Below are 14116 nucleotides of genomic sequence, written 5' to 3' on the forward strand. Positions count from 1 at the left end.
TTGAAGGGATCAATTTTAGAGGTGTCAAGACGGGTTTTGAAAATATTCCTCTAGATAGATGTATAAAAATACTACTTGAAAAACTCTCTAAAAAATTCTCTGAAAAAAGTTGGTATTCATATATAGAGAATGAGGGGTGAATGAGGGGTGACCTACTTTTATATGCCACTAACATAATCCCAATGAGAATTTACTTGTAATCAGAACATGACTCAAAATGGAAGGGAAATCTACTTATAAGTGGAATGAGACTCCACTAGCACAATCCTAATAGGATTCTTTCAAAAAATATAAGACTAATAGAATACAATAAAATAAAAATAATTGCCATAAAAAATTCTCTGAAAAAAGTTGGTATTCATATATAGAGAATGAGGGGTGAATGAGGGGTGACCTACTTTTATATGCCACTAACACAGTCCCAATGAGAATTTACTTGTAATCAGAACATGACTCAAAATGGAAGGGGAATCTACTTATAAGTGGAATGAGACTCCACTAGCACAATCCTAATAGGACTCTTTAAAAAAATATAAGACTAATAGAATACAATAAAATAAAAATAATTGCCAAAAGAATTCTTTCCAAAAATATAAGACTAATCGAATAAAATAAAATAAAATAAATTATTTACACTTTTCTCACAGAAAATCAGTTCAATATGCATCCAACAGAGAAATACTTTGTAGTTCATGTTGTATGTATATGTTTTACATAGTTTGGCATTTGTGTTGTAGTCTATGATATAGGTTGTATAATTTTTGTCTTTATTGGGACTTTAATCCGACAAACTCTCTCTAACCCTTTTTTCCACTTGAGTCAAGCTTTGAGGGGCACTGCTCTCATTAGACAATTGGGCGGGAGCTACTTTTCTATGTCATTGGGGATCGATATTAACTAAGAAAATAATCAATGGGTTTTTTTATTTTTTTATTATTTCAAATTTTATTATCAGAAAAAAAAAAAAAAGGTTTTCAACCTATACTGTTTATAGAAAAAAATTTAAGGGTTTTTTTTTTATTCTTTTTTGTTTATAGAAAATGAAGATGACTTCATGTTTTTCCAATCTTATTTGTAGAATAATAAAAATAATAAATATTTTTCCTGTGTAAAAAACTTCTTCCTCCTCCCCGAGAGAAATTCTAGTGCCCTTACTCTATCAATTTAATTTATAAATTTATTAAAATATTAATATCTATCTTTTATAATTTTTACTACATATTATTATCTTTTAACAAAAAAAAACACATAACTTTTAATTTTCACTATTTATGGTACTTGGGGTGAGTTATTGTCAAAATTGGGCTTACAAATCAATAATGCCAAAAGACTAATTTGTTTAGTTTAATTGTTTTTAAATTTATAATAATAAAATAATTATTGTCCTAAAAATTAATAAATTAATTTTATTTTATTGCTTTAAATTTATATTAAAAATAAAATTATTGATGTGATAGGATTATATTATTTATGATGGAAAACAATTAATAAAAAAATGGATCATAACATCGAATTAGACTCAATGAAATCAAGTTTGAAATAAATTTGAATTTGCCATGTTACACTTTAATAATCAAAATAACAATAACAATAATAATAAATAAATAAATAATTTTATTAACTATAATTAATAATAAAAAAGAAAAAATATTATTATTTTTAGTAAAATGAATTTATATTAAAATATTAGTTGACATGGTAGCATGAAGTCAAGCTACAATATAACACAAATAATGAAAATAATTGTTGGGATAACTTTTATTTCTATAAAAAAATATTATAAAATATATTATTTCAAAATATATTTTTCCTTTTAATAAAAAAAAAAGAAATAGAAAATTAAATTGGACCCATTTGCTTCTGGGAGTTTTGAGGGCGTTTCTGTCCACATCGCCAAGCTCCACAGTATCACCAGGCCCTACAAAAATCCAAACCCAGAGTGGCCTCCTCTCCATTTCTCCGTAAGTCCTCACAATTCCTTACTTTTTTTTTTTTGTCTTAATTCGCCATACCCACTTCCAATTTTCCCTTTTTCTCTGAGAATCTTTTGTGGAAGTTTCAATTTTATAATGCTTTTCATCTCACCCTTATTGCAGAATTAGGGTCTTTAAAGACTGTATTAAGAATCCCATATTCAGAAACCTGAAATTTTCAATTGGGGTGGTTTTTTATGGGTCCAAAGCGATAATGAGTTTTGCCCAGAAATGTGTTTTAGCAGAAGAGAGTGGTAGTTACTTCAAATTTGTAACTTTTGGTTTGGGCTTTGTTTGTTTTGTTTTGCATCTTTTGGTTGGCGATTGTGAAGTGTCAAATTTTTCATTGTTTCCTGCAATTTAGATTTGGACCAAGAATAACTTGAAGCCTATTAACCCTATTGTTGTTAATCATGTTGGTATGCCTTGTTGGTCAATTACCCTGTTGCTAAAACTTTTGAGTTAAATTTGTAGTTTAAATCCATGTGTTGAATCCTTGTCTTTTGAGAGGTCTAAGGTAGTTTAAATCCATGTGTTAAGGCAATTATCACAACTATTTAGCTACTTCATTTAATATACATTGTTGATCCATTATCTAATAGCACAAGCTCTATGATTAAGTGGTTATTAACATTTACAAAGGTTGGAATTCCTATCTTATCTTGGTAAGGTAGATGACTTCTTCTCTCAATTTGTGGGGCTAGGGGAAGCACCCTACAACTAAGGTAAATGGTTTCTCAACTCCCAAAATTGCTTAGTTAATCTATTAATGCAAGAAACGCTTCCCCTTCTACCGACAGGTTAAGAGGGTATTTCCTTCACTTACTCTGCTTCTTGTTTCCATGTTTGGGCTATAAGGTAAACGTGGGGTGCTAATCCCTTCCAATTTTGTTTCCATGTATTAATATTGTTGGAGAATATAGTTGCAAACTAGAAGAATATAGTTGGAGGAATGGGACATGCTTTTGTAGATGGTGTCTCAAACTCAATTCCCTTGCTTAAACTTTTTGAGTTTAATTTGTAGTTTAAAATAGTGTTGAATCCTTGGCTTTTGAGGAGTCTTAGGTTTGGACCTCACCACTTATTTATTCTCTTTGTATTCAATACATATGTGAGAGGATGTCTTAAGGCAATTATCATAAGTATTAATTGGCCTAACATACATTGTTAATCTACTAATTAATAGCATAAGCTGTTGGACTGTAACCAACATTTCCTAAAGTTAGAATTCCTATCTTATTTTGGTAAGATAGATGACTTCTTCTCTCAATTTACAAGGCCATGGACTCTACAACTAAGGCAAATGGCTTCCTGAGTTCCAAATTGCTAAGTTAATTCATTGACACAAGAAAAACTTCTCCTTATACCAATTTTATTTCCATGCATTGAAAAGAAAAAAAAAATCAACTTAGAGCGTTCTACCCCATGGGTTTGGTGTAACTCTGTAAGGTAGTTGGATGCATAGCATGCTAGTATCATAGATACACCAAGCAATTTCTTGTATCCTTTTTCTTGGTCATCACCTTGGTAATTTATGTAGAAGTGGTCAAATGGCCACAAACTAAAATTACCTCTCTCTCTCTCTCTCTCTCTCTCTCTCTCTCTCTCTCTCTCATGCACATAAATACACATCATTTTTTGCTCAGTCTTCGTGAACTATAGTTCCCTCATTATTAGAATTCTGTTAATTCCTCATATTAGTTTGAGATTTTATTTTTTTGATTTATTTATTTATTTTTATCTTTATATTGGAAGATGTAAGATATGTTGGATATTTGTATTTTTGTAACTTCAATAGTTCTTTTTTTTTTTTTTCTGCAGCAAGAAGAAAGCTTAAGCTTGAGGCTCATGTTGTATATATATGCTTTACATAGTTTGATTGTACACCAAGTGTTTGTTTGCTTCGGTTTGTAGTCTATGATATAGGTTTCATACTTAGTTGCCTACCATTTATTTATTTTTATTGCAATTGTTATAATTACCATATATTCTTTCTGTTTTCTGCTTTGTAAATTGATTTTTGAGATTGACATCTCATTTTAACATGTACTTTTGTAATATGCTATGTTTATTACATATTCAGACTCAGGTCAATGGTGTGTTCCTTTTTGCTACAATGCGCTCTCTTTAAAGTTAGTGGATTTGTTGCAGTCTGAACATAACTTAACCCATAGTACATGTATTGCAGAAAACACCTACATTCCACAGTTTATTGAAAAGATAGCAACATATTATCTGTGCAGAGCGCTTCAACAGGTCACCGTAGCTAGAATTTTGAGCTAAGAACATCAAACGTGCAGCCCTTAAATGCAGCTTCTTTGTTGTGTGGTGAATTTTTTGCTCATATATACTGCTTTGCATTTGTCTTCTATGTGTGCCATGGTTACTATCACAATATCCAACATGTCATGTTCTCACTTTTGAACCTTCCTTCATGGTTTTGATCTGTTTTAGAGAGAATTTGACACAATCCAAAGTGGGGTTAGTATTGCTTATTGCTTTTGGCTATTCATATTATTTATAATATATATAAAATTTAATTTCCAATCACATCAAAAACCTTGTAATATCCTCAAATACACTTATAATCACATTTCACATTCTCCCTTCCTTTTCAGATCACATTAATTGTTTATCCCTTGTGTGTTTGTTGTGGTGTTTCTATTAGTTCTCGATCCTTCTTAAGATTGGTGCTAGTATTTTTTGAGTTGTTACTACTCTATTCATTCTAAGGCTAAAATATTCTCCCTAAACTTCAAATTTTTCTTCACAGATTTGATGAATTGCTTTCCAAATCAAGATTATTGTAAGCTTACACAAAGTACAACATAAAATTACATACAATATTTAATTTATTGTAAGTTCACACAAAGTATACATACAATCATTGTAACTGCATGCCTTCAGTTTTAGCTACGATTTGCTCTCCTCTTCAGCCGCACCAAGTTGCCCACAATTTTGTTTACAAAACCAAAATAGACTTCATAGCAAGATTTGCTAAATGTACAAATGAAAAAGGGAACTAAAACACCAACTGCAAACCCCAACCCAACACTCAAGTAAAACCACTCATCAAGGTAGCCATGGCCCTTTTCATCCACAACATTCTTTTGCCCTCCATCTATACCCTCGCCTTGGCATTTTGTATCAAGTGGAGCTCCACAAAGGCCTGGGTTTCCATCAAATACTGACGCATTGAAAGTTGTCATTTTCCCTATAAAAGGAATCACACCTGAGAAGTTATTGTATGATAGGTTCAAATAACCCAAAGCTGAGAGTGAAGACATGCTTCTAGGAATAACACCAAAAAACATATTACTTGATAGATCCAGAGATGATAATTGATGCAACCTTGAAATGTTTTCTGGAATATGGCCAGTGATATGGTTTCTTGACAAGTTCAGCATCACCAATCCAAACAATGCTGTTATTTCCTTTGGAAACTCTCCACTTAAATTATTGCTGGAAAGGTCAATGCTAACAACAAGGGAAAGAGTCTTTGTATATTTTAGGACTTGGCCTTTTGTACTCACATCTGAGCTTTCTTCGTAGTATTCTCCTGCAGTGTCAGGCGACGTCGCATAAAATAGATACTTGTTCACATTTCCTTCTTGAGCCATTGCCTTAAGATCACTCAGGGTACTGGGAATGCTACCAGTCAAATTATTTTCTGCAAGGTCCAAGACATGTAATGAACTTAAATTTGAAAACTTAGAAGGAAGCCTTCCTGAAAAATCATTTGACCTCAACTTAAGGATTCTAAGATTCATGAAGGCAGTTCCAATCCATCTTGGAATATTACCGGACAGCTTGTTGTAACTGAGATCAAGGGTTTCCAAACTCGATAAATTTTGGAAAGATGCTGGGAGCGCTCCAGAGAGATTGTTATGGTCAAGGTGAAGCGACTGAAGCCATTCTAATTGACCCAAAGACTTTGGAATCATTCCAGACAAATTGTTGTACCCAAGGTCTAGAACAATTAGGTTTAAGCAATTCCCTATGGTTGAAGGGATGCTTCCTGCCAATCTGTTCCTTGAAAGATCAATGGCATTAACGCGCCACATAAATCCTATAGAAGCAGGGATGGTTCCTGTTATTTGATTACCCGAAAGAGAAAGGAAGAGTATGGCTTGGATTGAGTCACCTATATTGAGTGGAATAGAACCAGAAAACTTATTGTTTGATAGGTCGAATACGTCAACAGATGCAACCACAGGGTTTGGAAGAGGAATGGGACCTTCAAACTGGTTAGAACTCAAGTCAATAGATCCAAATTCTGCAACGTTTAGCAGACTAGGAAGTTGACCCTGTATCTGGTTGAGGGAAATATTTAAAACCCACATATTGAAGGAAATATTCCAAAACCAGTTGGGCAAGGAACCTGAAATGCTAGCATTTGAGAAGTCAAGATACTCAACCTCCTTTTGAGACTGAAGCCAAACAGGAAATGAATTACCCAAATTGCATGAACGCATACCAAGAGCAAAGATCTGAAAAGGAGGGGTCCAATTGGAACTGACACTCAAAATGAAAGAATTAGAGTCCAAGTATAACTTCTTCAGCTTACTTAGCTTTGAAAAATGTTTTTCAGAGAGAGTCCCCATCAAACCATTGAAAGAAACATCTAAGGTAACCAATTCAGAAAGTTGCCCAAAACTATCCGGGAGACTTCCATTTAGATTATTTCCATCAAGCCTCATTTCCTTTAGGTGGTGCAAGTTCCCCAGAGAAGCAGGTATCAAACCTTGAAGCTTGTTATTCTCTAGTCCGAGTTCCACAAGTTGAGACAATCTCCCTAAAGAAGCAGGGATGGGACCTTGCAGCTTGTTATCATCTAGGATGAGCTCCTCAAGATTTTCAAGCTTACCCAACCATTCTGGCAAATTTCCAATCAAGTGATTCTGAGGCAAGATCAAATTCTTCAAATTAGGCAAAAGCCTTTTTGAACTGCAGTTTTTTATTTCTTCAAGAAATTCAGGTAAACTTCCTGTCAAGTTGTTACCTTCCACATTCAAATATCTTAACTTGCAAAGGTTTCCAAAGGAGTTTGGAATTGTACCTATAATCACATAAAGTAAAAAACAAAATAAACAACTCAAAATAAGACAATTAATGAATTGTGAGAATAGTAAGAAATAAATTTAGAGTTGTAGTAATAGAAGTGTTATAAGCTAAAAGCAGTTTCATAATAATCATTCCTATAAAGGTGTAGAGATGTAAAGAAACAGTTTTTAGTTATATCAAATAATTTTGTTATTAGTTTGAAATTGTATATATAGGTATGCACACATATTTTATGTACGGTGTGTTTAGACCACCCCTGACATTACTTAGCCACTTAATGAAAGATAGTAAAAAATCTAATTTTACATACAAGAATGAAGCTTACCATGCAAGAGATTTGAAGCCAAATCGAGAATTTCTATCTTCTTCCAGCTTCCCCTCAACAGATGAAGGCAATTGCAACTAAGATTCCTATTCCAAGATAAATCCAAATACTGCAAATTAGGTAGCTCACCAATGCCAAGTGGAATCCTTCCTGATAAGTTACTGCTACTTATATCGATGGACTTAAGGCTACTAATATTTACAAGCCATCCTGGAAACGTAGAGTTAAAGTTGTTGCCACGAATATTTAAAATAGCAAGTGAAGTAAAATTAATGGATCTTACAAAGGAACCTAAATCAAAGAGGCCACAACTAGGAAGATGCAACTCAATTAAAAATGGAAGCTTGTTCAATGCCTCCACCCATTGAGATCCTACCATTGAAAGGTCAACTTCGCTCATCTGGAGATGCTTCAAGGAAACAAGATTAGCAACCCACTCAAAATTATCAACAGACAACTGTTCATATTCAGAAGAAAGATCAAGATACTGCAAGTTAGATAGGTTTCCCAAATTTGGAGGAATCACACCACTAAAGCCAGCATATGATAGGTTTAAATATTTTAAATTTTTGAAGGATCCAAAGAATTTAGGAATTGGGATGTCTTTAAATGAGTTGAAACTCAAATCTAAATATCTCAAAGACATGAGTTTTTTCAGTGATGGTCTAATATCTCCGCTCAAGTTCCTATTTTTGTGACCTTCTGGATTATGAAGATCAATCATGATAACAGCCCCTGTACCCTTTTCGCAACCAATTCCTTGCCATTGACAACAATCACTTCCTCTCCACGATGAAAATCTTTTCTTTGAAAATTTCAAACCACTTTTGAAGTCAATGAGAGCTTCTCGATCTGATTGGAGGCAGTTTCCAGAATGAATTTCACCATTACATGCAAATTCTGTTGTTATGAAAGCAAGAGTTGCGAACACCAAACCAAGAATTGAAAACCCTTCCATGTGATGATAAATTTTCCAGCTGGGAACACCTGAGAAATATAATTCCAATGTAAAGAAAAAGGTAATAAAAATTTAAGGAACCATCACATTAAGATCAAGACATGACTTGAACAATCAGTAACACAGGCAATAAAAGGTCATTGGTTTAACAAGATAAAAAGGTTAGATAAGGCAGCAAATTTTGGATACGAAGAAGAAATAATCCTGATGATTGTTGTTAATTAAAGAAGTTACCTACAGAAAATACCTTAAAAGCATTAGACAAATGAATCTACTGAGAAGAACATACCTTCACTGCTGGAGTACAACCTTCTTCTTCCTGCTTTACTTGTTTATTTGGTTTCAGAGGCATATATATAGAAGATATCTCAAAATTCAACAACTGTAAGATACTAAAGACCATTGAATTTTCAAAATTGAAGAAACCCATCAAAGTGCCGGTTTACTTTCAATCTGTGGTCATGGGCGAGGATGTCTATAGTTTTGAGCCCGCGGTCTCTGGTTAGCTTTATTGAGTGGCTAGGCTTTTGTTATAGGTAGGGGTTTTGAATCGAGGGGCTGCTTTTGTATACTCTTTGTATTCCTAGAGGACACTAGTTTGGTGTTTCCTCTTTCATTTTAATATACTTCTCTTTACTTATCAAAAAAAAAACAAAAGTAGACAAGATTGAATTTTCTTGAATCTAGGCCCTACCATGATAGTTGGTAACCTAACATTGAATTTCATGGGCACTGGCCCAGAATGACAGGTGGTGGCCTCTCTTTTCCCTTTTCACACCTAACGACATTAATTTTTCATTAAATGAAAGACGACTTAAATTTCTACCTTGGGCGTCAAAAAGCCTTCTTCAAGACCCAAGAAAACAAATTGCTTTCATGGTCAAAATCATTCATTTTCACCAGCCTAGCCTAGGTAGAAAATTAGATTTATAAGGAATTTCAAAGAGTTTCCCAATTTTTTAAAAAAGAAAATGGGACAATTTATTTTAAAATATATTTTACCTTCTTTTTGAAGAAAATGATTTTCCTTGGTTTCTTTTATCTTTCTTAACACTTTTAGGAATGGACAAATCCTTTCATATTTGGTACGAGAAATGATTAAAAAAATTATAAATTTTTTCCCTTATTCGATTGTCTATGAAAAAATTCAGAAAAAGAAAATTAAATTTGTCAGAATTTATTTTCTTCAAGGAAAATAAAAAGAAAAATATTTTAACATTTTCCCAATTTTCCTTATCATACAATTTTTTTTTCTCTTATTTTATTGTTTATGAAAAAATTCAAAGAAAGACAATTAAATTTACCGGGATTTATTTTCTTCAAGGAAAATAAAAAGAAAAATATTTTAACATTTTTCCATTTTTTTCTTAACATTTATTTTTCTTACTTTTTTATATGATATCAAAATATGAGAAAACTATTTTTTTAAATATATATATTTTTTAAAATTAAACATAACCTCGTATTTCATTAATTTGATTGGTCTAGGTATGCAATTCATTGAACATGACATGCAAGATCGTATGATACAAATGAGACTTTTCCATTAAATCTCTTGGATGGTCAATTTTTGTGTATGGTCAATATTATGAAGATGGTGATGCAATTGGGAAGGTTTTTCCACGGCCTAATTCATAGGGCTAATGATTTTATCATCTATATGTGAATTATTATTATTTTAAAAAAACTCTGTTTCTTGTGTAGTGGAATTATGCTTAAAAGGGACAAGTGGACATACTACAAAACTAAAGCTATGGGCCAAGGCAATAGATCAAGTTCTTTTCCTTTCCACATAAATTTGAAGTCCTTTTCCTCTCCTAAAAACTAAAAACTAAAAACATAGTTTTAGATGTGATTTTTACTTGATATACAAAATTTGAATTTGGAATAGATTTTATTCTTTTTAAACTAAGTGCTTAGTGATATATATTATCAAGTGAATTTATTAGCATAATATGATATCAAAATTTTGACTTATGAGAGCCATGAGTCAAAATTTTATATCAATGTTGATTTTTTTTTTTTTAGTTTACAATGCCTATTGGTGACTTGAAGTGTTATAGTTTTAATCCAAGTGCCTAACTAGCCATTCAATATTGTGGGAATTAGATATAGTCGACCCAACAACTTAGATGAAATATAGAAAGTATTGATAATCACTAATTCAAACACTCTTATAACTTAAAGTGTTATTATTTGGGTGGAGTAAAAGCAATTGATTGAGTAGCCTTTTATTAATTAAGATAAAAAAAATTACATGTTAATAATATATATTAATTCAAATTTAACTCATTTATAGAGGGATTACTTAATTGGTACTCAAATTGTTATAACACTAAATGAATTAGGTCATTGATAAATCTCTAGCACTATCTAGGTAATTAAGGGAATTATTTTCTTTTAGGGATGATAAGATGGTTGGCCATTCATAATTGGATTGGCTATTTTATCTTCTATTACTTTATCTACTTCCTTGCATGGTGTTTGTATAAGAGAACAAGAGACATGACTCTAAAAGTATAACTTTAAAGCAAAAAACTTTACCAAAAGTAAAGTTTCTTGGATTTAGCATGATTATGCTTTATGTCTCCATTGGATATTCTTGCCAAATTACAATTTTTAAGAAATCTCATATATTTCAAAGGATTATTCTAAAACTTTTTGATATGTTATTCATTTTTTTTTCTTATTTTCTGATATTTTTTTTTGTTCTAAGATTATCAAACATGACTTGTATACTTGCTTTATCATCATAGGTCATGGACTAATTCATAAGGCATGGAAATTTTTTTTATCATCTATGTGTGTGGATTAGTTTTCTTTAGTTAATTAAAAGTTCATTGTTTTTGTGTGTGGGACAAGCAAGAGCAAGATCATACTCAAGGGACAAGTGGACATCACACAGTTAAAATTTGGGTCAATTTAGTTGATTAAGTCCTTTCCCTTTCAAAAAGAATTTAAGAGATATAGCTTAAGTCATTTTCATTAGAAGAAAAATTTTAGAAACGTAGATACTTGCAGATATGATTTTTACTTGGTATATGCCAAAGTAAAGACCAAAATAGAAGGACAAAAAAGGATCATTATGATATACACAACTTGAACTTGGACAAGCTTCTATTCTTTGTTAATTAACCAAGTGCTCAGTTATATATATTAACATATATGTCAAATTATTAGCTTTATTTTTCTCATTTTGGAAAATGATAATGATAGCCTCACTTTTCTTTGCTTTTAGTGTTTTATGAGTTGTATCATATTAAATTCTAGTGGAGTGGAAAATGACTTGGGTTCTTACCTCCACCACATAAACCAAGTTTCTTGATTGAAGACCTTGACTTAGAGAGAAAAAAGAAGAAGTTATGGATGGAAAGAAGACAACAAGATTAAAATAAACATTAAAATTCATATATGAGTAAAAAAACTACACTTATTTTAAACTTTGCAGGATCTTAATCAAAAGAAATAAAAGATGTGTATCAAGGTGCTAAGAATGAGTCAAGAGCTTCAACATACAAAAATAACATTGAATCTATGGGCTTGTTTGGAGGTACAATTTAGAGATTTATAACATTATTTAGCATTTTTTATTTTATTTTGGAAGACCTAGACTAGAGAAAAAAAAAAAAGTGGCAATGGGCCATTCAAATGTGGAATATAATTAAATTTTCAAAGACCTTGACTATGTGCTAATAAGTTTAAGTAGAAAAGTAATTTGAATTGATTTATAAGTTTAAAAATACATTTGTTTTAGACTTTGGAAGACCTTGATTGGGAATAGAAAAAAGAAGTGTGAGTGGGGTATTCAGGTTTGAAATATAATTTAACTTTATATATATATATATATAGTCTTAAATTTTGGAAGACCTAGACTTGAAGTGGAAAAAAAAGGCAATGGGGCATATAGTTTTAAACTTTGGAAGACCTAGACTAAGATGAAAAAAAATAGCAATGAGGTATATAGTTTTAAACTTAGGAAGACCTAGACTTGAACAAAAAATAGTAATGATGTATATAGTTTTAAACTTTAGAAGACCTAGACTTGGAGGAGGGAAAAGTGGCAATGGGCTATTCAAATGTGGAATATAATTAAATTTTCATAGAACTTAACTTTGTGCTAATAGGTTTAAGAAGAAAAAGTGATCTAAATTGATTTAAAAGTTAAAAATACATTAGTTTTAGACTTTATACCTTGACTGGGAGGAAAAAAAAGTGAGTGGGGTATTCAAGTTTCAAATATAGTTTTACTTTATGTATATAATCTTAAATTTTGAAGACTTGGACTTAGAGGGGAAAAAGTGGCAGTGGGGTCTATAGTTTTAAACTTTGGAAGACCAACACTTGGAGAGAAAAAAAAAAAAAAGCAATGATGTATATAGTTTTAAACTTTAGAAGACCTAGAATTGGAGGGAAAAAAAGTGACAATGGGCTAGATGTGGAATATAATTAAATTTTCAAAGACCTTGACTTTGTGCTCATAGGTTTAAGAAGAAAAGTAATCTAAATTGATTTACAAGTTAAAAAATACATTTGTTTTAGACTTTAAAAGCCCTTGACCGGGAGAAAAGAAAAATATGTGAATGGGGTATCTAGATGTGGAATATATATATATTTATGAATTAAAGTAGTCAAAATTCATTTCCATGTTAAAAAACTACATTTGTTTTAAAACTTTGGGAGACCCTGGCTTAGGTTATTCAACATACCAAAATAGTATTGAAAATTATACAACTCATTATGGTATAAAAAGAAAGGTCCATAATGCTCAAGCTATTAATTTTATCCTACAAAAAATAAATAAAGAGGATTATGAAAAAACAATGTCAATTACTTTTTTGTCCCTTAAGAAAATATTTTATTACATCAAAACTATTTTGTTCGAGACTTAAAAACAATGAACTACTTCACATCAAGCATAATCGTAGATTGTAAGTATAATCTTCTTTGATCTAACTTTTTTTAATGTCCATATGGTGACTATTAAAAGAGTTTTATATAATATATATAGTTATAATTAAACCACTTCAAAGTTAAAAGGCCTTCTAAATACTCTTTTAGCTCCAAGGGTTGTTCTTTGTAAGGTTTGGAATATATATATAATAAAACCTTTGAGAAAGTAATTTTTTGAATTTAAGTTCTTTAATATATTAAATAAAAATTGCCTAAATATTAAAATAAATAAGTTGTATATGTTTTAAATAAAATATTAGATGAAAATTAATTTTTAAAAAATTAACAAGTATATGCTTAATTAGAAGAATAAAAAATTTGCTTATATCTCATTAATTTTCTTGCAAAATAAAAGGAGTATTATAAAAAGAGAAAAGAATATTATTACTTTTTCTATTTAGAAAAGTCTCAATCCCATATGACTAAAAGGTTGATGAAAGGAACCTGTAACTTCACCCTTGAGCCCTAAAAGAATGCCCAAAAAACAACCCTAATTTTCTTTCCTTTTCTCAATCAAGTCTCCCTTATCTCATAATGCCAAAGTCCTAATGCTATTTATATATCCATATTTGGGCTTAGGGAATACCTAAATATAAAATAGCATAATATATGGGCTTGTGGGCTGGACAAACATAGCCCAACACTTGCCTCCACCACATAAACCAAGTTTCTTTATTGAAGACCTTGACTTGGAGAAAGAAAAAAAAGGGACGTGTATGGAAAGACCATGAGTTGGCACTAAGTCAAGGTCAATAAGATTAAAATAAACATTAAAATTGTCTCAGTAAAAAAACTACACTTATTTTAAACTTTGAAAGATCTTAATTGGAATAAATAAAAGATGTA

General features: G+C 31.1%; 1 protein-coding gene and 1 long non-coding RNA gene across 4 annotated transcripts; one reads left to right on the forward strand and one right to left on the reverse strand.

Annotated features, from left to right (window-relative positions):
* Window positions 1-1866: 1866 nt before the first annotated feature.
* On the forward strand, window positions 1867-4606 carry LOC132254326 (uncharacterized). Its single transcript, XR_009466609.1, has 2 exons — window positions 1867-1961; window positions 2648-4606. It is a non-coding gene; the product is annotated as an uncharacterized LOC132254326 (long non-coding RNA).
* Window positions 4607-4733: 127 nt separating this feature from the next.
* On the reverse strand, window positions 4734-8961 carry LOC100263973 (receptor-like protein EIX1). 3 transcript variants are annotated; one of them, XM_019222379.2, is made up of 4 exons: window positions 8610-8961; window positions 7363-8349; window positions 5325-7032; window positions 4734-5187 (listed from the first exon to the last, which is right to left on the reverse strand). In XM_019222379.2, exons 2-4 carry the CDS (start codon window positions 8318-8320, stop codon window positions 5154-5156), a joined length of 2700 nt encoding a protein of 899 aa, XP_019077924.1. In that variant the 5' UTR covers window positions 8321-8349; window positions 8610-8961; the 3' UTR covers window positions 4734-5153. The 3 variants fall into 3 exon arrangements, with proteins under 3 accessions (XP_019077924.1, XP_019077923.1, XP_010655112.1); XM_019222378.2 differs by having other exon boundaries at window positions 5293-7032; XM_010656810.3 differs by having other exon boundaries at window positions 4734-7032; window positions 8610-8960.
* Window positions 8962-14116: the final 5155 nt, after the last annotated feature.

The sequence above is a fragment of the Vitis vinifera genome, chromosome 9 (genome assembly GCF_030704535.1).
Source record: "Vitis vinifera cultivar Pinot Noir 40024 chromosome 9, ASM3070453v1".
Lineage (NCBI taxonomy): Eukaryota > Viridiplantae > Streptophyta > Magnoliopsida > Vitales > Vitaceae > Vitis > Vitis vinifera.

Coding starts and splice junctions, on each gene's coding strand:
- LOC100263973 (XM_010656810.3), bottom strand. CDS start 8,320: ATGGAAGGGTTTTCAATTCTTGGTTTGGTGTTCGCAACTCTTGCTTTC. Junction 7,033..7,362: donor GGCTTCAAATCTCTTGCATG/GTAAGCTTCATT, acceptor ATGTGATTATAG/GTACAATTCCAAACTCCTTT.